The 24681-nt window shown below is 48.0% G+C and overlaps 1 protein-coding gene across 1 annotated transcript; it reads right to left on the minus strand.

Annotated features, from left to right (window-relative positions):
- Window positions 1-200: 200 nt before the first annotated feature.
- Window positions 201-14882, minus strand: csrnp1b (cysteine-serine-rich nuclear protein 1b). The gene is made up of 5 exons (XM_084326026.1): window positions 14733-14882; window positions 5156-5357; window positions 2295-2554; window positions 1590-1886; window positions 201-1241 (listed from the first exon to the last, which is right to left on the minus strand). Exons 2-5 carry the CDS (start codon window positions 5337-5339, stop codon window positions 225-227), a joined length of 1758 nt encoding a protein of 585 aa, XP_084182152.1. The 5' UTR covers window positions 5340-5357; window positions 14733-14882; the 3' UTR covers window positions 201-224.
- Between the last annotated feature and the right edge of the window lie 9799 nt (window positions 14883-24681).

Genomic DNA, 24681 nt, shown 5'->3' on the forward strand with positions numbered 1-24681 from the left:
TCACACAGCAATACCACCCTCCCCTCCACTGCTTTGCTAACATTTTGAAGGCAAGTCTGGAATCTAAATGACAATAGGCAAGAGGGAAATCACAGCTTCCTCCAACACCAGAACTGTTTACATTGACATCTTATGTGCATGTACAGCCCCCCCCCCCCCCCCTCATCCAACCCCCAAACCCAACCCCCTGTGTGTCTCATAGCCCACAACATTTTCACGTCTCGTTAAACTTTCACAAATTCCATAACAGACAACTTCATGGCTTCCTCCAACAGATGATTGTCTGTAAAAGTCGCAGGGGGTTCCGGGACGGATTCCGAGAGGCCGATCAGGGACTCCAATAGGCAGGTCCCGGGGTCGCCGGCCGGAGGCAGGCTGGGGTGGCTAGGCAACTGAAACTGAAAGAAGTTGTCCATGTGTTCGTACTCCTTGAGGGAGTTGTAGAGAGAGCTGGGCCCCAGGCAGGGGAAGCCGTCGAAGAACTCCAGGTCCGACTCCGAGGACAGGCTCAGGTCCATGCTGTAGCTGGCCGAGCGGTCGACGGAGGGCGAGGGCGTGTGCGGCACGCTGCCACCGTGGAACAGGCCGTTTCCCTGGTTGGCGTTCTCGTCCAACAGTTCTGAGATGGCTGTAGCCCGATTGTCTGTGTGGTCGCCTGCAGAAGAGTCCAACAGCGCGGCGTCTATGTTGTCGTCGGGGAAGTCCGCTATGCTAAAGCTACCGAATGCCGTTGTCGCTGGCGACTGCTGCCGCTGCTCTTGCTCGGGGCAGAAATTGTCATTGGCGAAGTTGTTCCCGTCTTCACCCTCCCTGCAGTTCTCATTGTCTATGTCGCTGAAGCTGAGGATGCGGCTCAGACCGTTCTCGTCCATATCCAGCTGGGGGCGCTCCTCCCGCGGACTCTCGCCGGCATCGTAGTCGTCGCTCTGGCCCGAGGAGCCCGACGAGTCGGTCATGTCGCTGCTACAGCTGTTCTCTCCGGCCGCGGCCAACTCCGAGCTGAACGGGAAGGGGCCTCCGTCGGGGATGGAGTGATGGTCCAGGGACCTGTGGCCGTGGCCGGCCTCGGTCGGGTCCTCCTCCTCTGGGCCCGAATGCTCCTCCAGCCTCTTCTCCAGCTCCAGCTTCATGATGGTGTGGATGTAATGAGTCTGCACCCTAGAGGAGTTGAACTCGATGCGGCCCTCCTGGTTCCCACAGCCGTCCTTGGTACAGCCACATGGGAAGGACGAATGGTCCATCTGGGAGACGAGAGAGGAACAACAAGTTAGATAAATAAATAAAAGTACCACAACTTTTTTATTTTTTTTAAGGAAAAAAATATAGAAAATCATAGAAGAAATGAGAAACGAGAAGAACAAAAAAAACATGGTGAAATGGTAAAGGGAACAATTACATAAAAGCCGGTCTGTAAAAGTGGGTTTTAAAGAAGCTAGATACTTTGAATGGAACGGCCTGCCCAGAGGAGCTTGTAAAGCACCATCCTTTACATTCTTTATTTACTTACTTATTTATTTATTTAGTTTTTAAAGACCGTGGGTAATGGCATTAGTCATGGCCTGTGGCTTCACAGGCATGTGGTCTCGTACCTGACACTTGATGCCAGCTATGCTGCAGCTACAGGTCTCGGGTTCGCAGAAGCCCTGGCAGTCGCAGCCGCAGTCCTCCCTGGAGACCCTCAGCTCGTGGAGCTGCCTCTTCTCCTCCTTGTCGATCTTCTTCACGCCGGCCGCTTTGAGCAGTGCGTGGCGCCTCTTGGATGGGTACGGGTGTAGGAAGGAGCCCTCCTCCAGGTTGGCCCCGCTGATGTCAATGTCCTCCTCGGGGATGTCCTCCACCGTCAGCTGCTCTGCCTCCTCGCACTCCTGGGTCCCATTCTTGGTCAGCTGTGGAGGTCAAAAGGTCAGCAGTCAGCTTTGTGTTCCCTTGTGTCTTTGTGTGTGTGTGTAATCAGAGTATTTGAAGTATACAGGATGAGATTTTGACCAACCAGGCTGTCTTACAGATACTTATAAGCAGAGTTGTAAAGTGACGCATGTACTTTTACTCAGGTAAAGTACTTTCGAGGACATAATTGCACTGCGTTCCATTTTAGGGAAACATTTCTAAAAGGAAATATACTTTTTACACTGCATTGTAATAGTACAAGTTACTTTTCATGAAGGGTTTTGCATTCAAAAGAATGCAATCAATTCATAAAAATGTACATTAACTCTGAGCCAGCCAACTTTAGAAAAAAGAGCAAGCTCGTCAGGACAACCGAAACAGGCAGACGAGAGGAAGACTGGACTCACCTTCAGTTTGAGAGCCTCCAGCTTCTCCTCCCTCAGCCTACTGACAAGCTTTTCCCGGCGCAGGATCCTCTGCTCCACGGCGAACTCGTCCAGGCTGTAGGTGCGTATGGCGGTGTGGCGCTGCACCATGCCCAGGGAGCAGCCCCCTCGGCTGGGCACGCTGGTGAAGCCCTGGCAGCGCTGGAAGAAGAACACTGTCACGTGGTCAAAGGTCACGCTGCCCCGCCGCACCCTCTTGGCCTTCTTCAGGATGGACGTAGCTGTGGACGGAGCAGCAGAGAGAGACAGAGAGAGTTAGAACAGCGGCTCCCGTGTTCATGTCAGGGACACCCAAAACAGATCCTCATATTCCTCACTTTTCTGGGAACCCCCTGAAGGACCCCTGAGGGTCCCGTAGTGGAACCAAACTCCACAATAATGTCGTAGACTGATCTTCATGCTCAATATAGGCTTAATAGTGAAACACGTAGTACAAAGTACATATAGATTAAAGCTTGGGCTGAGAGGAGTGCTCTCAAGTGGCCAGCTGGGAGAACACTGAGGGAGAGAAGGGGACACTGAGCTCAAGAATAGAGAGGGGTGTGAGATTTAAGCTATTGTTTGGCGGTGCAACCAAAAGGGATTCCTCAACAATCCCCAGACGCAACCTTCAGATCCACTGCGTTACGAGCGCAGCAGGCTCGTCCGTTTCTATTAGGAGACGAGTGAGTGCACTCACTCGTTATAGTCACCATGCAAAGTGGACGCACTTCCGTTTTGTGTCACCAGGGGGCATTACGCGTCACATTACACCAGAGGAGACTGAAAAGGGGGGCCCCCACCTCTCCAATCCGCTGGCCTCTGCCCACAACCAAACCTTATCATGTATCCAATTAAAAGACACCATAAACAACAGCTCCTAAAACACCTGCATCCTGTAAGGGTGAAACCCAAACCTCATTCAGCCTCGTTTCTTCTGTATTCTCCTGTGTGACACAAACAACCACCCAGCCCAGGAATTTCCCCTTGGCGGGCAGACAAGAGCGGGGGAAGCGGCTCTGCCAGGATCACAAACTAGCGAGTAAATGTTTTGGAAGTTTGAGGCTTCCGGAAGGGGAAAGAGGGGAGGAGGAGGGTGGGGTGTTGTACTTGAACAGGACAGCACCACTCTCAGGTACCGCTTGCCGACAGCCCCCACAAACGGGCCCAGACCACCAGTCACCATCGGGAGTCAAAGGTCTTTCCTCTGCTAAGAACATTCAGGGGCCCACAGAGACCGGACATTTTTCTATGCAGACAAGAGACACCATACAATAAAACCATATGGGGATCAAAGTACAACCATATGTGGGAAACGAGCCCAGCAGTTCATCCAGTTCTTTATTATAAATTCCACTTCCTCCACACAGGAATATTCAACATATACACGACTTTTGAGCCTCGCTTCCAAGACGAGACTTTTTTTTCTCTTGCTTTAAGCCGCCAGAGCACTGATGCTTGTCTTGTGTGAACAGAGAAAAGGATAACAATGTTCCGCGCAGCTGTTCCGCATTACCTTTCAGTATCTGGGGGGGGGGGGGGGACCCGAACCTCGTAGGTATTCTCTGACCACTGTACTTGCACGGTGAGAACACATGCACTAGTCTACTGTCTGCCTAAACTACAGGATTCAAAAAGGAGAAAAAAAACTAAACAAAGAAACCCGCTAGACCTTCACACCACAGCTTAGTGCGACGATCAAAGAGAGAGAGAGGATGAGGAGCTGTGAAGATTGTCCCAGTACAGACCTAAACTCTCCTCTTCCTGATATCTCTCTCTCTCTCTGTACCTGGAGGATCGACAGGAGAGGGCGGAGCTCTTGAGATAGGTCAATAGTCTTTTCTACGTATATGCAGCTGCGATGAGACTGAGCCGGTTTTCAAGTCTCACACATCCATCAAATCCAGTCAGGCTTATGACACCTGCAAGAGACAAATGACACCCTCTCCCCTGCCTCTTAATGGGATAGCTTTGCTCTTTCCCCCCCTCTCTGGCTTCACAAAGGCAAACAACAACTTTCTTTTATAAGAACCACAAACACCAGATTATAATTGTCCACACACACAATCTGCCCTCCTCAGTGTTCCTACATGCCTTCTCTTCTTCATCATCCCCACATCTCCTTCTCTTTTATCCTCTTCCCCTCCACCCCGGCTCTCTTTATCCTTTCCCCCTCACGGGTCCGCTCTCTTTCAGCACCTGTGCTGGTTGCATGCCCAGGCCCCAGACAAGGCTCGGAGTGTTCCCTGCCTTGGCACCCGGCCACTCTCCTCTTGCCTGGCTCCCTGCCCCGCTGTCTTGGGAACCTCCCAACTGTTCGCCCTCCCCTCCTCCGCGAGTCCACGCCGACCGCACAGTCCCCCCGAAGGCCGGCGGAGAGAGTCCGAGGTGCAGACACAAAAAGAAAATGCCCCGAAGCCACTCGACCTCAGATTCTCTTAAAAAGAAAGGGGGGGGGGGTGAATCTCTCCCAGTCACCTCGAGGCTCTAGACCCTAGAGCCTCGAGGTGACAGGGAGTCTAGGGGTAGGTGGATGACAGAGCCGAGGTGAGCTCTCACACCGCATAATGAGATTAGCTCCTCTCTCTCTGGCTGGAAGCCCTGGAGCTCTAGAGAGTATTCCTCGCACAAATCTGAAATCATTTCTGTGAAGTGTTTCATGTGCTGCCAGCAGACTGGATTCCTTAACCTCTTAAGTTTCATAGAAGCCTACCAGAGTGTTCCGTCTCCACCGCATTGTGCGTGTGGTAAACAGTAAACAAAAGGCAACCGGAGACATTCAAAAGCATCGGATTGGCACGATTCGGTACAGGGGGCCGGCGGCTGTGTGGGAGGACACTCACTGTTGAAATGCGTGGCCGGGGAGCTGGGGTTGCTGGGGGTGGAGTCCAGGGTGTCGGAGTAGCAGCTCTCCACCTCCGAGTCCCAGCCAGAGTAGGCCGAGGACGAGAGGGAGGACGGCGAGGGCGACGAGTAGCATTGGTCCTCGTCCACCTCCTCAAACTTCCTCTTGAGAAACCCACTCATGGCGCCGGCGTGGACAGTCTGTGGGACACAAGAGGGGGGGGGGGGGGGGGGGTTATTAGCATGTTTGCAATTAGCATAATCTGCATATGATTACCTCTTCTCCTTTCAGCAGGGCTTGATCATTGAATCATTACAGTTGTCAAACAAGAGCAGGCCTCGGGGGTCAATGTTATTAATATGTCATGTTGAATTTTAAAAGATATACAGTTGTAAACAATGCTACAATTAACCCCCGATCAACAAGATTCAGAAATGACACGGAAACGACACCACGTTTCTCGTAAAAATAAACAACAGATACTTTTTTTTTTATGGCCAAAAAGGCAACTGAACGCTCTGGCTGACATGGAGTATTTTGCCGAACACAAGCCAGTCCTGTGCTCGGCCATGCGAGACCATCCGCAGCTCATCTCGTGCTGCACTCGGCGGAGGGGAGGGAGGCAGGCGACACAGGAAGCAATCAATCAGGCTACTCGTGCAAGTCAACAATTACTGGACCCTTCACCCTCCCAGACCCCATCAGCTCAGCAGATGCATTGATCAGAGAGTGAAAGGGGGGGCGGAGGTGAGGCGACCAAATCACCGGCTGTAGAGATACTTAGTTTAAAAAATGTCCTCAGGACAAATAAAAGCTGCAGTGGTTCGCTACCGGGTCCGCTTTAGCGCCGTTTGCTCGACCCTGTCGACATGTGTACAGCTTGGCACAGGCAACATGTTTGTTATGCAACTCCTGAATGCATTTTTCTGAGCTGCCGTGGAGGGGCTGCTGGTTCAGCGATAAAAACAATCAATCCTTTGAAAGAGAGAGAGAGAAGGAGGGAGAAAGAAAGAAAGAGAGGCTGGTCACTAGTCATAACCCTGCTAGTGTCTCTGGAACAGAAGGATGCCGTGTCTGCTCCTTCCTTCTCAAAACACTGTTAATTTTCCGCTAGCCCATGCGATTCTTCTTTAGCAATTCATGAAAAGCTTAAAAAGACCCGACCAAGTGAACGTCTTGACCGCACCACTTGGACCGGGAAAGTAAGGTGAATATTCAACATCACAATAAATGGTAAATGGCTGCATTTATATAGCGCTTTTATCCAAAGTGCTTTACAATTTGTTCCTCACATTTTACCCATTCACTCACACACCGATGGCGGACGCAACCATGCAAGGTGCCAACCTGCACATCGGGAGCAATTAGGGTTGTCTTGCTCAAGGACACTTCGACACGCTGCCCGGGAGGAGCGGGAATCGAACTGGGAACCTCTGGATTACCAGACGACTGCTCCTGAGCCACTGTCGGCTGTCGCCCCTATACACAAGCATCATTTGAGAATGAATTAAATGTTCTTGGAAAGTTACTGTGATCAGTCACTAAATAAGCACAACGCCATGTAGTTCCAGCACACCGGCCGAGACGGTCCTCATGTTCGCAACTTCTGAGAGGCAGATGTCAGTTGTGACTGTAAGACTAGACTAGACAGGCCATCATCATCATCACCGTCTGGATCTGGGAGCTCCTGCAAGCTCACAAACAACTCAGCAGGGAGAGAGGGAGGGGGGTAAAGACTAGAAGACAAGAAGACAAAACTGGGCTGAGCTCCAGCGTAGACGCTCTCTTCAGTGATGTACAGGGGAATGGGAGGAAAGCTTCACTCATAAAAGAGATAAGTTCACCATCAAACCGATCTGCCTACTTTGCATTCATCATTGCGGTCTTGAATTGCGGCCAACTGCAAGCTCCCTCTAACAGCCAGCCAGAGTAATGTAGCTTTGTGGAGCTTAGAAACAGGCTAGGCTACTGTGTGCACTTTGACATTTTAGGCTATTTCTCATGTTTCAATGTGCTGGGTGATACATAGTGGGTTGGCACTGCAAAAACCCTTCCTGCAAAGAACCATATAAGTCTATTTTGGACATCTTTTGAACAGCCAATGTAGTTGCAGTGCTGTAGGCATACCATGACAAAGTACAAGTGAAACCTGAGCCTTGAGTACACAACCTCCCCTGTCTAACAGTGAATTTACACATTACTCCAACCTACTAGTACTACCCCCTGTTGATTAGTCCATTAGCTTGTCGACCAATACTCTGTTAGTCAACTATTCCATTACTTTTCATGTTTTTCTTCCCATGCTGAATGAGTTATCACCTGTAAGAATGATAAGCACATATCTGGCAAGCTCTAGATTTGGTCCTTCTGTATGACTGCATGTGGGAAACACAATTTTACAGAATCAACCAGTGTTGTAGTACTGGACTGATATTCAGGACTCGTGACTCGACTTGGACTTGAGCACTTATGACTCAGACTTCGACTCTGGCACTGACTGCATTCGGAAGGTGCATACAAGGACTCTGACTTGTTAGTTGATAAAGTAATTTTTCTTCTTCTTTTTTTGAAATGGTGACCGCTGTGTCATTTATGTTTAATGTCAGCTCTTTAACTGGCAGAGTCGACTCAACCTTGGTGACTTGACTCGGACTCGACTCGGGCTCTTCTTTGGACTTGGACTCGAACACTGGGGACTCAAGGCTTGACTCGAGATTTAGTGACTCGACTACAACACTGGAATCAACTATTCGTATCAAATTACATGACTACTAGTCGACTGAGAATTTGTTTAGTCGAGGACACTCATCTCATATTTAGATAATGAGATTTGAGAACATCGCTCATCTCAGAACCAGAATTCTATAGTTCTTTGTCTGAAAGACTCAACAAGCAGTTTCTCAAGCAGAAGATCGATTTTTACAGATGCCTGAAAGTGACTTTTCTCCGCATGTGCACGTGAGCGTTCAGGTCTTTCACACTTCTGTTACCTCAAGCCATGAATGACAAGTAGTCGGACTCCTTTAAATGTGGAGAATTTGGCCTCTGGTAAGCACTAGAACCCCGGCTGCCGTGAAATGTATCCAGAGACACATGGAGAGGGACACAGAAGGACCAGGCTGTCCTGCCAACGGTCTCAAACTTCACCATCTCTCCTTGGCAGACATTTATAAAGGTGCCAAAGATGATGCCCGTCACCCCCGCCCCCCCAACAAATCCTCCAATGACTTACAAGGAACTTTAATTCCAGGCACGCGACCTGTATGCATGACTTGCTTGCCTCATCTGCCTGACTCTACTTCCCCCCTCACAAAAAAATAGGTTCTTCTGACGCAATCAAGGCTTTTTGTACGTGATAGACGCAATTATGTAAGACAAGTCCTCCCAGTGACACACAATAGGAAACAAAGGAGAAATAGTCAAGGGCACGAGGCCGACACCTCTGCACAGGCATTAGTGAAAGCTTTAGAGCCGTGTAGGGGGGGCTAGGGTTGCAGGAAGAGATACTTTGTCCCCGGTGCGTGTGTGATGAATGAGTCACCTTGTAATAGGTCACGCTAGTCTATAGACCCGCCTGTTAAAAAAAACAAAAAACACTTCAATACCTCACTTCCACGCCTCCACAAAGCACAGAGCTCCGTGTGGCACTACTACGTTCATCATTCCATTCAGAAAACTCAATAAGGCTCAATCAGCATCCGTCCCGCTCCTTTGACACGAGAAATGATCTGTGTTTTTACACACACACACACACACACACACACACACACACACACACACACACACACACACACACACACACACACACACACACACACACACACACACACACACACACACACACACACACACACACACACACACACACACACACACACACACACACACACACACACACACACACACACACACACACACACACACACACACACACACACACACACACACACACTTTTTTGGAACACCTGGGCGCAGCGTCTGTTGTTCGTCTATGTTCGCTTATTAAAACAACACTCCCACTCCTGAACACTACACCATTTCTATACACAGAGAGGCGAGGGAGAGAGAGGACACATGGGCTCACCATATACTGTTCCCCCCCGTCAACCCCCCCCCCCCCCCCACCCCGTTACTTCAAAAAAATAAAACAGAGCTGTGAGGCATCCCCAAGGGAGCGCAGAGCGCCAGCTAAGCAAAGTCTTTTTAATTAAAAGCTGCAGCGAGGCAGAAGGGGGAGCAGGGAGTGGGGGGAAAGAGATAGGGAGAGAGAGAGATAGGCAGAGGTCCATTGGTGTCAGAAGTGGGTCATTGTCTCTTGACTGCGGTCTACCTGACACATTGATTTGTTAATCCTGTTCAACGGGCAGAAACAATGGCGAGAGGTTAATCCCGGCGAGGGTGACGACTCAGTCAATCTGGAGCTTCCCAGCGCTGCCGGGGCCACGGGCTGCACCCACTGAACAACGGCAGGTGAGCGTGGAAGAGGAGAAGGACGGGACGAGGGAGCGACAAAAGGCCCCCCCCCCCCCCCCCCATACCCCCCCCCCCCCCGACTATCACGCAATGGCTCATTTGTAAAGAAGAAAGACAGATAGGGAAAAGATTTGGCTTCCTCAGAGAGAGAGAGAGAGAGAGAGAGAGAGAGAGAGTGAGTTTCAGTGTCTACGAACGCCTGTTCTAAAAGAGAGAATGTTCTAATAAAGGAGAGAACCATGTCTATGAACACCTGTTCTAAAAGAGAGAACGTATGGGGTGGGACAGCTGAGCCAGAGAGAGAGAGAGAAACAGAAAGACAGAGAGAGAGAGAGCACAGCATGTTTTCACCGCTCACTGAATTATGCATCACTGTCATTCCATCAGCCACACACAGACAGGCAGATAAAGGATGCAGCTAGCAAGGTGCTCCCCAACCAGTTGTCACTGGGAGTCCAGGAGATAAATCTCTGAGCGGTGGAGAGAGAGAGAGAAAAAGAAAGAGAAAGAGAGAGAGATTTGTCACCAGCAGAGGTTACCGGCGGCAGCCTGAGTCTGAATTAACATGATTATCTTGATACATGTTGCTACAGGCTGTTAATACAACTCTGGAACCCCTGTTTGTTTGTAATGCTATCGCCCCCCCCCCCCCCCAAAGGACATGCCAAATGACTGAACAAAATGTATCGATATGCACAAATGAGCCTTAAATTGTACTTTTCTGACATTGCTCCAACTCTCACCTGTAGGCGACTGTCGAAAGAGTACGGATTTGGATTAGTTTTCCGGGGTGGATCAGTCCTACTTCCAGCTCTTTTCTCCCAGTTTATTCTCCCATCACTCCCTTTTGGCCAGAGGAGTGTTGGAGCAGCCTGCTCACCCTTAACACAGATATCAGTTTGGCAGCCTGTGCAAACTGCCCCAGTCTGCCCCCCACACGGCCACGGCGACAGGAGGACGAGTCACAGTTGACTTTGCCCCCGAACACTGCCTGTCCAGCACCTCTGTGGCTGATAACGCAGCAGGTGGGGGGTGTGTGTGTGTGTGTGTCGAGTCTCTTAATCTGAGCCTGCTGAAAGCATTCACGTAGCACAATGACAGCCCTGCACAGTAACCGACCGGCTGACTGGCTGGGTGAGTGACTTGAGTGCCGCTCATAAAATGTGATAATGATGAGCCCGGGAGCCTTCCTGTGTGTGGAAGCGTGTCTGAGCAAGCAGCCCCCACCCCTCCACTCCGCCCTCTATGGCACCAGGTTGTGTGCCGGGTCTCGCTCACTCGGAAGCTCCCTCACCGAGGTAAATTGATCCAGACCCATCAAGGTGATGTCTGGCTGCAAGTTCCAGTCCCAACACAGCTGGGCGAGAAGATGGGTTTGTGCCCAAAGCCCCCAGCTGTGTTGTCAGTCAGAACAAGAAGCACTCCACCTACTGGCACAGAGGAGGAAGCGCTGCCGTCCTCAGGAAGCCTGTTGTTCTCACCCAAGAGCTCAACACTTTGCTGGGACTCTGTGTGCCACGGAAAAACATTCTGTTCCTGTATACCTCGACCCAGGCACACACACACACTGATTCCTACAAGGAGAGGTAACGTTAGAGGGGAAAGGGAGGGGGGCAGACCACCGCCGCACAAAACAAATAAATAATGAGATGTCTCCAAGCCACAGGAATTCCATTCTGGCAGCGCCACTCTCACACTGCAACAGTGAGAGGAGGAACACAAGCTCCATCAGACCCAGATGTGTTTTCTACTGCCGCCTAACCACTGGAAGCTCCCCACTCCCAGGAGGCAAACGGGGATAAGCAACAGCTCTCCGCCTCAGTACACCTGATGGAGGTATTATTAGCCCGCTCTGCACGTGGACCCCACATGCTCCCAGGTTGTCATTAATCTGTTACGCGAGACGGACCTGAGTGACCAGGTGGTGCGCCTGCGCAGACGGACCTGAGCGACCAGGTGGTGCGCCTGCGCAGATGGACCTGAGCGACCAGGCGGTGCGCAGACGGACCTGAGCGACCAGGCGGTGCGCAGACGGACCTGAGCGACCAGGCGGTGCGCCTGCGCAGACGGACATGAGCGACCAGGTGGTGCGCCTGCGCAGACGGACCTGAGTGACCAGGTGGTGCGCCTGCGCAGACGGACCTGAGCGACCAGGTGGTGCGCCTGCGCAGATGGACCTGAGCGACCAGGCGGTGCGCAGACGGACCTGAGCGACCAGGCGGTGCGCAGACGGACCTGAGCGACCAGGCGGTGCGCCTGCGCAGACGGACATGAGCGACCAGGTGGTGCGCCTGCGCAGACGGACCTGAGTGACCAGGTGGTGCGCCTGCGCAGACGGACCTGAGCGACCAGGTGGTGCGCCTGCGCAGACGGACCTGAGCGACCAGGTGGTGCGCCTGCGCAGAAGCCTCGCAGTCGGGGATCATGTGCCGCCACTGATTTTGGGTCGTCGTGTCGTAGGGGTTTCGCTGAAACTCTGAACGCCCTATTTATTTACAAAACTCGTTAAGAAATTATTTGAATGAAAAATGTTTCTTCAAGGTGAGACTCGTTCAGCATAATGCAAATACGACCCGGGGATATATCGAAAACTATTGGCAGGAAGCGAAAACCTGCGAGAAATGTCCTTCCCACTCGTTCAGGCTCATTGACGCAGATGTCCGCCAGAAACCCTATCTGCCGCTCTCCACTGTATTGTAGTGGATTTTATTTTGGGAGCGAGATCATATTTTTAGAAGCAGAGAGATAGTATCTGTGGCGGCACAGCCGTACTTTTCTTTGCCCTCTGAAAAGGATTTGCATGGAAACAAACTTGCTTGGGGGTGAGGAAGCGCTAGAGGCAAAATATCAGAGGAAAAGAAGCACCCTTTGCATAACTGTGTAAATCCTCCCGACTGTGTTTATTTGTCACGGAGCACACAATGGATCCGTGTAATTGCACTTATCAAGAGATGCCCGTCCCTGTTGTGCATGTGTGTGTGTGTGTAGCAGCAGAGTGGGAGGGGGTGTAGTTCAGGGGTCATGCTCCAGTCTGGGAAACTCACTGCTACCTCACAAGTTGTAAGGAATGTTGGGAAGGGACAAAAGCAGATGGGAGGCCTCTGCTGCTCCGGCCCTGGAAGACAGTAATGCAACCCCCACCATCCAACCCCCCACCCCCCCCCCCCCTCCCGTCTCCACATACAAAAGCTGGGGCCACTGTGTGTGACCAAAATGAACCAGGCACAGACAGCCTTGTCTGAACCACAGTGTCTCGTCGGGCCGAGAGTGAGCATCTGTGAGCCTCGATAAGAGCGTGCGTGTGTGTGTTGGAGAACAAGCTTCCTGGGGTTGTGAAACACACACTGCAGTGCACAGGAAGTGGCTGTCCAGATAATCAATACTGTCTGTCACTCCTCTGGGCTCAGGCACTATAGCCTATAAGGTTGCTGCTACGCTGCAGATTCAAAGAGAGAGAGAGAGGCTTTGATGAAGATTCAAGAGACCGGAGGCACGGGTGACCATTCCATTGCCTTGCTCCAAATTCAAGTGTCTCCCATTGACCTTAATTACCCCCCCAAAAATGCTTGCATTTTTTAAGTAATTAGGCCTATATCTTGCATTTTAGGCTAAAATGCTAGTTGATAATATTTCAAACACTGGCAACAGAGAATTATTCTGACCACGTTTTTTTTAAAGTATTATTATCAATCAATCAGACCATCATTCATCGTGCAAAATGTGAATCAATAAAAAAGAAAGAAAATACAATAATAGCAGGTCGATTCAATTACTTAATTGGCATCACCAAAGTTCCATAAATTTTTGCAAAAAAGGCAAAAGACAAGACAGCACAAATTACTCTAGGTCCTTCCTGTAAACAAAGGATCATTCAGCTCTCTGTAGCCTAATTCCACAAAACATGATTCCAAAAATGATCCGAGTGAGGTCGCACTAGAGACGACAGTCTGTCAGTGCCTCACCAACAACAGAGCTAGCTAGGGTTACACATTATGCCCTCGACTACATCCACACAATTGACAATACAGCTATTGATCTAAATTGTGATTAATATAAGTAAATATATAAAAAACCCTCCAACAAACCCAGGCCTTTATAAGCTAAATTCTGACTAACTAAACAATGGAAAATCAGACAACATTACAATATGTATGAATCAAAGCAAAAAATGCCAAAGCGCTTTGTGTTTAATGCCGTTAATGCGTCGCTATAATGGTACCGTTAGTGCGCGAATGAACGCGCAACAATGCGCTCAACGTTGCCTAATTGATTGATTGAATTGTTGATATTGTTGTCAATCATTAAATCATGATGTCGTACAACTGGCACAAACGTGACATCGGTGGTGATGATGCGTCCCTCGTGTTGTTGACCCGATCAGTCCTCGTGATTAATGCTAATTCTAATGACAACAACACTCCTCTCAGCTGTGCGCGGATGTGGTGCCTTCAGGAGTCGCTCTGGTTACAGGAGGCACCACCACCGCCGCCGAGGTGGGGAACTCAATGGCTCCAATACACAAAAGCCAAACCGCATCAACAGTTCAATAAATACAATCAATAGTCTACCAAATTGTAAAGCGACACAGTGTAGTGATCCAACTCCACCCGTGAAGTTTGGGGGAAATCTAACTGATCAATAATAAGAAAATCGACGCTATATACAATCAATAAATCGAACTATCAATCAGCGATGAGTGAATGAACAACCGTCGGCTACATTTCGCCAGTATCAACCAAATATGATCATCTGTGCGATCGTAAAAAAACATCCTTCTCGAAACTTAGTTTTCAAGTAAAGATTAATTTGATTATTCGCGATAAAACGACGGTTAAATGCGACCATCAAACATTACGAACCTAAATGCAAAAGTATGTGTTTTTTTTAAGTAACGTTAACTATAAGGATCCAGTCAACGTTGTATCCGTATAAATGAAGTATTATGCTAACAATCCTACACAAACAATTATGCTACATAAACGGTTTTTTTGACATAGGAAAAAGAACATCCAAACTATTTGGCTCCTCTCCACCCCGAGGTTTAAGACATACAAATGACACTACAGTGTTCAATAACCGTCAAGGCGCACTCGGTCACTTACCAATAATTCGCGTATCCGATCACCATTAGGGAAGAGGACAAATGTGACAAATCAACCGATGGGATGATGATAGTAGCTTAATCCAAATGGCACAATTGCGCTTTATCCTCGTATATAGAGCCGCTCGCTTTTGTCTCCGTGTTCAGTACGAGCACCGCACAGCTGAAGCGCGCCCCTTGTCTGGAGCAGAGCGCTCAGCGGCGCAGTGGAAAACTCCCCCTGCCGTCCGTCTGCTCTGACGCAGGCGGTGACACAGAGGAGGCTGCTGCCCAGCCCACGCCGCTTCCTGTCCCTCCTGCCTGTTACGCTGTGGAAGGAAGTGGAACCAAGTTCCACGTTTGGTTTTATTTGTCATAATATAATGTACATTAAAGTGACATGCTTTGTTCTGGATGAGTATTATGATGAATTGAAAATGGGGGACCCTGATGTAAACAAGACGACAGTCTTTCTCTGGTCTGCATCCCCTTAACAATTGTATGTATTGAGCTGTACTGTACTGTACCCATTCTGCAATCTGTTAATAAAGTTTTCAATCAATCAATCAATCAACCCCCCTAAGATTGTGCTTCATACAGTAGGAAACAAATTACAAAATGAAGTACAAAATGCAAGAATACAAAATGAGGTAGTACTTTTTGTTTACTATTTGTTTGTTTTGTAGTGTTGTTATAAACCATTAGCGTCTTTGCACACGTTTTTCTTTTTAATTCGACACCACCGAGAGGAAAGCACTCTCGTCGCTATTGCACCTCTCTTGATATTGACTGTGTGGCTATTATGTGCGATGATAAACGGTGGTAGACCCAAGGGCATCAACCACTAGATATCGTTTCTAATAGGACGTGATGTGTGGTGTTTGGCTGATTTCCAGTTAAAGGGAGAGACTGATGCAGCTGAAATATGACAAATGATTTCCTGTAAAAAGGATACTTTAATATCAGTGTGAAGAAGTGTTAATTCACATAAGCAATAGCCTCTGATAATAGTTGTACTTTAACCATATGGGGATTATCTCTTGGGAAAGTAAAATTGTTGTTATTTATTTATTTTATTATTATTAATTACATATTTGTTAATTTTCAAATGGCATATAGAGCCATAGTTATATTGCCATCACAACAATCATAACACATATCTAGAGGATCAGCATCTCTAAACCACATTCAGTGCGTTCACATCCATTGGGGTTCATAATCACGTGAGATGATCCCTCCAAAACGCTATAGATGCTTTCAAAGTGACAACAGTAACATTCTGGAAGGACCCAAGTTTATTTCCTGTTTCAATGTTTACTAATGCAATAGTTGACAGGAAATACATGTGGGTCCAAACTGTTCTCTTGTAACAGAATTACAGTGAAACTGCCTATCTGAGATTCAGATTCCTTTATTGTCACTTATTTCCATACTTTACAGCAAGAACAGTGCAATTCTATTTAGTGTGGTCCCTCGACCATAGCAGCTTCTATCTTAATAATAAGATAGATGCTTAATAATAAAATAAGATAAAAATACAATACATTTAGCATAGAATAAAATAAGATGCTAAAAATAAAGATGACTATATACAGTTATAAAAGTGTGTAGTGCAGATCAGGATGTAGATATTATACTATATACATTTTAAATAACAAAGATGGTTATGTACAGTTCCAAAAAAAAAATTCAGTGCAAAATGCAATGTGCAATACAGTTGTCAGCTGCAACAGTATCTATAGCTTTCTTTTCCACAGAAGTTGTGTCAGCAATAGCGGACCCCCCCCCTCCCCTCCCCTACACACACACACGTGCACACTCCCATTCTGAACATGGGCAGGTTCCTTTCAAGTGTATGTGTCACATGTAAAACGCTTCCCCTGTGGGGAAAGCACTGTGATGCTGCTGCTTTCACCATAAGCCGGTCCTGAGCAGGGCTGGGTATCGAAATTCGATACTTTTGCGGTATCGCTCAAATTGCTACAACGCTGTGGTATTAAAATTTAGTATACGTAAGCAAGCAGTTAGTCTCATTGTCAGTGAGCTAATAAGCGTGTTTGTTCCAAGATATAAAATGTCTTCTGTTCAACCACAATCCAAAATCGTCAACACAAGCACACGCAACGCACATAACTCAGCAAATTAAGGTATTGAGGGGAAAAAAGGTGTAGTTTAGGTATCTGTATCGAATCCCAGGTATCGTATTGGTGCCGGTATCGAACGATACCCAGCCCTCGCCCCTGAGTGCTGAAGCACAGTGTCCTGCCTGCCAACGTCAATACAGGTCCCCACCGCAGGGCGTGGGGAGAAGTCTCCTAAAGCTGTGTACACAGGCTTATGCTAATTGGCCATTGCTAATGGAGGGCCCTTTTCTCACAGGTTTGTTGGTCCTTAGGGCCCCATTTAGGGCGTTACCCTGACAGGCAAAACAAGTGCATCCAGCTGAATAGCCGTAAAGGCGACTGAGGCCCCAATTCAAAAGCGTTATTGGCCCAACGATGTGCTCGTTTTCAAATTGAACGAGTTTACGGTTAACGAAGAATGAATGTGTAGCACATCTTTATGCGGACACACAGTCACAATAATCACCATCAGCACCCATGCATTATCTTGCTGCATCTTGCTGTCAAGACACACCTTGCTGGTATCTTAAAGGTGCACTATGTGGTTCTGTGAGAGTCAGAGAAGTGAATAATTTCGAAGGTATATTTTCATAACGGAATAAACAAACTGTCCAAAATTGGATCCCCGGAACACCGCTTGAAGCTAGAAAGCTACCAGAAAAGTTACTATACTGTTCGTCATTTACAAAGGCACGGCCCGCAGTTTTGTTAACAAACATATTCTAGGCTTATGTTTGGTTCACAAACAAATCCCCCTCCTCTGAAACTGCATAGTTTAACTTAGATTCAGAATCAGGTTATTTTATCATTTAAAAAATGTACAAGGTAATAAAACAGCAGATGAATTAAAAATAAAAAGACAAATTATTTTACAGTGTAAGTAGCAGCAATGTGTGCATGTAATATGTGTGCTTGTGTGGTGTGTAAGTCACTTAAGGTGCTTTTGTATGTATGCTTGTGTGATAATAACTTAACTACTCTAGTCATTAGCATAGGGGTTGAAGCATGACAGTGAAACTAAGGAAAAGCATGTTCTCCTAGTATTGAGTGGCATTAGTAATCATAATTGGCACCATAATAATGCTCATGCAAGATCACTTAAAGGAACACAGCAACATTATGGGTCTAGAGTCAGACAAGATAGATTCCTGAATTTCCCCAAGGGGATCAATAAAGGAATATCTTATCTCATATCAATTTCTTCTCTGTGCGTTCAGTAGAAAGCTATCCGGCTGCAAGCTAGCCTAGCACAGCACAAATGAATGGAAGTGTAGCACAAGGTACACTTTTAAATCTACAGTATAAAGAAAGGTAACTGCCCTATGGAAACAAGCAATTATAGAAACAAACATTCATCTCATAAGAAATCACAAGTTAGTATCCGGACTGTTGCTACAGTCTCGGTTACATTGAAATAAACAAATTAGATACAGTTTATTATGAGAAAAGTCACATTTTGCTGGTAAGTAAAGCAAGTCATAAAATTTCAAACTTCAAACACCAGTTACCCAAGTGTCATGGCACAGAGGACCGTATCATCATGGGGAAAAAGAGCAGAACTAAACAGTACACTATAAAATTAATACGGCGGTTGTTCTCTCTCTGAGAGCATGTCTGATCAAAGTAGTGTGTTGAGACAGCGATACTGTCTGGACTGTCTGTTTCAGTTTGCGTGTGTAAAAGGTGTGTAAAAAGCAGGCGGTGGGCGTGTGACGCTGTTAACGGCAGCGGGAGCAGGAATCCAGGCGCGTGCAGACAGACTCCACCCGGAATTAGCTCCACTGTCGCCTCACGGCTCTTAACTGGTCCTATGCTTGCACCTCATGGTACCAAAGCACCTCAAAGGCACTAAAAACAAGACTACAAACATCACAAAACAAACTGGTCAGACTACTGCTTGACCTTACCCCTAGAACCCACCTCACCCCTGCCCATTTTGACATCCTAGATGGCTTAGAGTAGACGACAGAGTACAGCAACTTGCAATGGGACTGGTCTACAAGATACACTACATCAAGATACCCATGTACATGTCGAAATACTTCCCAAAAGTCAGTGAATTCCACGACCACAACACCAGAGGGAGTTCCACAAATCATGTTCAACCCAGATTCGTCTCAAACAAGGCACTAAACACGTTTCGCAATTAGGCCACAACAATGTGGAACGCCCTACCCACCCAAATGTCCAAACCCCCAGCCCCCCCACCCACCCTACCCCCTCCAATGTACAGTTTCGTCCCCCTCGAATGTATATATTTTCTTTTAGGATCTCTGTCTCTTAAACAGTACTGTATATTTGTATATCTTGTATGTCATAAATGTCTGGATGTAACAGTACTGTATATTTGCATGTCATGTATGTCATAAATGTCATGATACATATCTGTATATCTGTATGTCGTGTATGTCATAAATGTCATGATGAATTGAAAATGGGGGACCCTGATGTAAACAAAATTAAAATCTTTCTCTGGTCTGCATCCCCTTAATTGTGGGCTAGATCCAGAAAGAATGGATTGCACGGTGCTAATTGCACCCTTACTTACAATTCATTATGAATTGAAAATGGGGGACCCTGATGTAAACAAGACGAAACTATTTCTCTGGTCTGCATCCCCTTAACAATTGTGTGTATTGAGCCATACTGTATTGTACCCATTCTGCAATCTGTTAATAAAGTTTTCAATCAATCAGTCCGCAGCGGGGGCCCCCGAGGACAGGGAACACGTACGCGGTCACACGGGCGCTCCGGCCATCAAGGCGGGAATCCTGTCCTCCTCCTCGCCGTGCACCGAACACTCATCATCAAGGAGCGTATGTTTGGTTTCAACATTGGGGGGGGGGGGGGGGGGGTTGTACTTTGGATACATGGAAGGTCCTCCCCCAAGGAATTCTGAGCAGCAAACACTTCATTTCCTGCATTCTGATGTACGTTTATGAGACGTCTGCAAGGTTGAGATGGTACGGTCCTGTAGAGGTGTCTGAAACTGTTGGTTAATAGTTACAGGTAAGAAGGATATATAAACGTTTTGATCCCCTTATCTTTTACCTCTTTCATATTAGCTATATTTTTGGAGGGGGACAAATTGACCTCTTCTCAATATTGAGGGGGACATGTCCTCCCTACGCCTATGCTCATCATCTATGTAGACAAGCAGCCCTCGTGGGACATCAGACATCGAGCAGCAGCCACTGCTGTAATTCTGGGTCTAATTATGGCACGCTGCATTGGCAGACGCCACATCACTGACACAGGGATCACTCGGCTGCTCCAACGGTTACGCAAACAATGTTCTCGGCGACAGACAACCTGCTACGTCAGAGGAGAACGTGGGCATCGTGAGAAATAATAAGGTGCCTAAGAGTGGTGCCTTTTGGTTTTCTTCCATCGTTTCATTCAATGAGCCGTCTTTTTCTCTTTTAACGGAATGTCTATGAGATAAACAGGAAATGTCTTGGCGGTGTGTCACTCCTGCTTTTTTTTCTTCTTCTTTATGTTGTCCTTTGAAGTCACCCGTCAGGACCCGCCAAATTCCTTCTTTTTGATAAACAAGGCAAAGTTCCAAGTAACAGTGCGACTCACACATGTTTACCCTTGCTTCCAAGAAAAAGAGCTGTCTGAGAGTGTGTGTGTAGGACAGGACAGGGAGGGGAGGGGAGGAGGGGTGGGGGTAGACCCAATGCCAAAGCCACTGAATCAGGCCTGAATACATTAGGGCCATTCTCTTTAAAAGTGTGCCAAGGAGTTCACCGTGGAAGACGCCCCTCCAAGAGCTCAATAATGGGCTTCAATGCTTTCCATCTGCGGATGGGGGAAGAAAAGGCCTGCCTGCACGTGCTGTGTGGAGTGGCTCAACAATGTATCAATTTATGGCCATCAGAGGCATCATAAAGCCTCTCCTACTGTGAAGGCTGGGGCTATTGACCAGAACGGCACCGGCGTCAATGAAAGGGATCTCCATCTGAAATATCATCGGGTGATTCATGCTGGTGTTTGGCGCGGTAGGTGTTCGAAAAGTGCTATTTTTTAAAAAACTATACAAGTGAAAGAAGAAGAATTAAAAATAAAAAGATTTATAAAAAAAATAAACATGACTTTGTTCTACCACTATCAAGGAAAAGCTCATAACAACAGTTGTGTTATTATTAGTGGTGTTATCGCCGGTGCCACTGCTAACTTGACCCCGGGCGGAGGAGCGACACCAGACCAAATCACACGGTCCCAGTCTGCTGTTGTGGTCAGACAGAGCAGGCAGGCCGAGGCTGCAGGGCCTCTGGGGGAACAGATTGATGGCTCCAGCTGTCCCCGGAGGAGTGGAACACAGGCAGACAGCTGGTCACCTGTAGCCTCACACAGGGCAGAGGGAGGAGGCGCGAGGCATTGTGTTTCACCACCCGGGCCAAGAGCACACGCACGGAGAGTTCAGACCACAGTTCATCACGGAGCAACAAAACAACTGCATGACTAAAGGGGGAAGAGACTTGTTGAGGAGAGCTGGGAGGCGCGGCTGGGAGGGGGTTGGAGGCAGGGGGGGCAGCCATAAATTATGCATCTGCTGGTGTTAATGGTGGATCTGACACCGAAATATTCTGTCAATGATCACGTGACCTCTTGCTTAAAACCTGAGCAGAATGCATCCACGTGAATGCATTATTATACATCACCCTTATAACAGTGACAAAGCACTGCATCACGGACCGTTCCATTTCCAATATGCTGCATGAGATCACTCCAAGCGAGAGACTTGGAGAGAGCCGATTGTTATTTTGACAGGAGAGTTCCAGGAGGAAGAGAGAGAGAGAGAAAGAGAGAGAGAAGACAGAGAGCTGAGCTCACTCAGGCAGAGGGATTAATCCACAAGCAACCATCCCCCCTCCTGCAGACAGCCAGCCAATCAGCGCTGCTGCTGAAGGACTGCTTTACGTAGAGACCAAAGAATCTTGTGTATAGTGATATGACATCATCAGCTGGCCATTAAAGGAGGGGTCACTTTTTTTCTCCATTTTCTGTGTGTGTGAGCGTGCCCCCCCCCCCCCCCCCCCCCCATCTTTAAGAATGGCTGAAGAAATGTGACAGTGTTTTCCTAGAACATGGGGGGGGCTGCTGCCGCAACAGAGACCTGTTTGTTTTCAAGTGTCTACCTCTCTCCCTCTCCTCCATAATAGATTGTTTGTACTTTATATTCAAAGAGAACTGTGGCCGTGCTCTTGCTGATTCATTTCAACTGGGTGTAGCCTCTCTCTCTCTCTCTCTCTCTCTCTCTCTCTCTCTCTCTCTCTCTCTCTCTCTATCTCTCTCTCTCTCTCTCTCTCTCTCTCTCTCTCTCAAACAGTTACGTTAGTACTGCGGTGAGTATCAAACAGAGGTTCAGGTCACACGGAATAGCAAAGCTCTCGCGAGGCTGTCGGACTGAACTGATCAGTGATCAGTTATGACAGCGATGCTGTTTTCTTCGCTTGTCACACCCGCGTCAATAAACGCTCCGTTTACAATGGTTCCATTCAGTCGCTAACAAACACACATTATGTTTGGGTTTGCCTCCTCTGTGCTTGTGAGGCCCCCCCCCCCCCCATCTCACTGGTTTTCTGTACATATCTTATTTAGCTTCAGGGTAGAGAAGATACCAGGTTTGGTTTTGTTTACTTGGCAACGCCACAAGGCTGTCTGACTAATGCATTCTGGAGCGTCTCTCTCCCTCACTCTCCCAGGACCACAGTCCAATGTTTTATTCATGGGAGTGACGTGCGATGGACTGCCCCTGACATAATATTATTGATTGACTAATAGACGATCAAAAGAGTGACTTCACGCGATGTACCAGCCAGTCGATGGTCACGCACCGTTTCCTTTTTAATTGGGAGAGGCCGTGAATAAACGTGGTCGATGCCGCGCTCCAGTTTAAAAAAAAAACTGCAGGTATTTCTGCATCCCAATCTGTAGAGAGATATATATACGAAATCCAGATCCCCAAATCAAATCGATAGACAGATGGCCCCTGTGGAACACTGAAACGTGTGTTTTTGTTGTCGTCGTAGTGATGTGTCGTACACAGAGGCATTGATCAGACTGCTGATCTGGGAACAGGATTCCCTCTATGTCCGTATCTCCCATTGACTGGCGAGGCCATTAACGCCATAACCGCCGGGGCCGGGCAGCGCTGCCCTAGCGCACGATAGGATAGGAAAGTGAATAAAAGAGGGGTTGTAAATCCGGCACTGAAAGGGTTAACGATGAGTGACAGGGGAGGGGGGGTATTAAGAGAAAGGGGAGGGGGGGGACCGCGACCCCGTTGCTTTGGAGCGTACTGCCCATCCAATCACATCACTTACCGACACTCAGGCGCTTCACATGACCGGGCAGAGCGGTACCCTACGATTGGCCTTCATCTCAGCCACTCCATCACGGCTCGTCCAATCACTTTGGGGGGGGGGGGTCGTTACATGCCTCTGAGCTGCCGCCACACTTTTGTCTACTAGACCGCTGTCAACGTATATAGGCCGAAAAGACAAAGCTATCGTGACATACATGTGATAGAATGTACAGCTCTCTCTGCGTCATGCAAGGAAATAAAAGCATCACGGCATGTGTTTTTTACGTTGATGTGCGCGTTGAAGCCATAACGGGTGAAAAAGGCGTTAGCGAAAGCTTCACACACACCAGAGATATGATCCGTGTTGAGCGCCGGCCAAAAGAACCTGATGAACTATCAACTTGTTTCCTTATGACTGCAGGACTTCCTGGTCAGAGTGTTTACATGTCGAACACGTGCTCTCAAGGAAAGGCCAAGGGGCTCAGGACAGGAAGCGTTCTGCTGCGAGAGGCTCCTCTGAAACAGAGCTGATAACAGCTTCCACCTCGCGACCCTAACCCTAACCCTCTCCACATTAGACATGACCATGTTTACTGGCTCATTATCTGATCGAAAGAAAACTGAATCTGAATTGTGACTCGTCTAATTGAATAACTGACTATACTAAAATAGAAAAGATTCAAAGAAAAAACACACAAAAGGTGTATTTGACAGTTATTTTGTTGTGTAGGTGAAAAGGTGTCTGTGTGTGGGCGTACTCCGTACTACCTCTGTCAAACTCAAATGACTGGTAATCTTTTCCCTGCTAGATTGAATATCGTTGTTTAGTCATTTCCATCTGTTTCTACTCTTTCTACCATCAAATCAGTTGGTATAGTAACGGCACACTCCTACGCAGAGCTGGTCTCTGTGCTGGACATCACAGCAGAGCTGGTCTCTGTGCTGGACGTCACAGCAGAGCTGGTCTCTGTGCTGGACATCACAGCGGAGCTGGTCTCTGTGCTGGACGTCACAGCAGAGCTGGTCTCTGTGCTGGACGTCACAGCGGAGCTGGTCTCTGTGCTGGACGTCACAGCGGAGCTGGTCTCTGTGCTGGACGTCACAGCGGAGCTGGTCTCTGTGCTGGACGTCACAGCAGAGCGGTCTCTGTGCTGGACGTCACAGCAGAGTTGGTCTCTGTGCTGGACGTCACAGCAGAGCTGGTCTCTGTGCTGGACGTCACAGCGGAGCTGGTCTCTGTGCTGGACGTCACAGCGGAGCTGGTCTCTGTGCTGGACGTCACAGCCTCCAAAACTCTCTTACCAAATGGGAACATCTGCGATCAAATTAGAAGATGCGGCTATAACCTTGAATTATTGAGTGCAGACAGAGTATCACTAATAACCAACAATTAAGCTTGTCTAAACATGTATGTGTTATGCAGTGTCAGTGATGTAGTGATCAGAAAAGTAAACTCGTTAGGTCTTTTTTTGTGTAAGGAAACCATACCTTTATGGCTGCGTTCGTCATCGTTTCCATGGACACGGTGAATAAAC

This window comes from Notolepis coatsorum, assembly GCF_963971535.1.
Source record: "Notolepis coatsorum genome assembly, chromosome: 12".
Lineage (NCBI taxonomy): Eukaryota > Metazoa > Chordata > Actinopteri > Aulopiformes > Paralepididae > Notolepis > Notolepis coatsorum.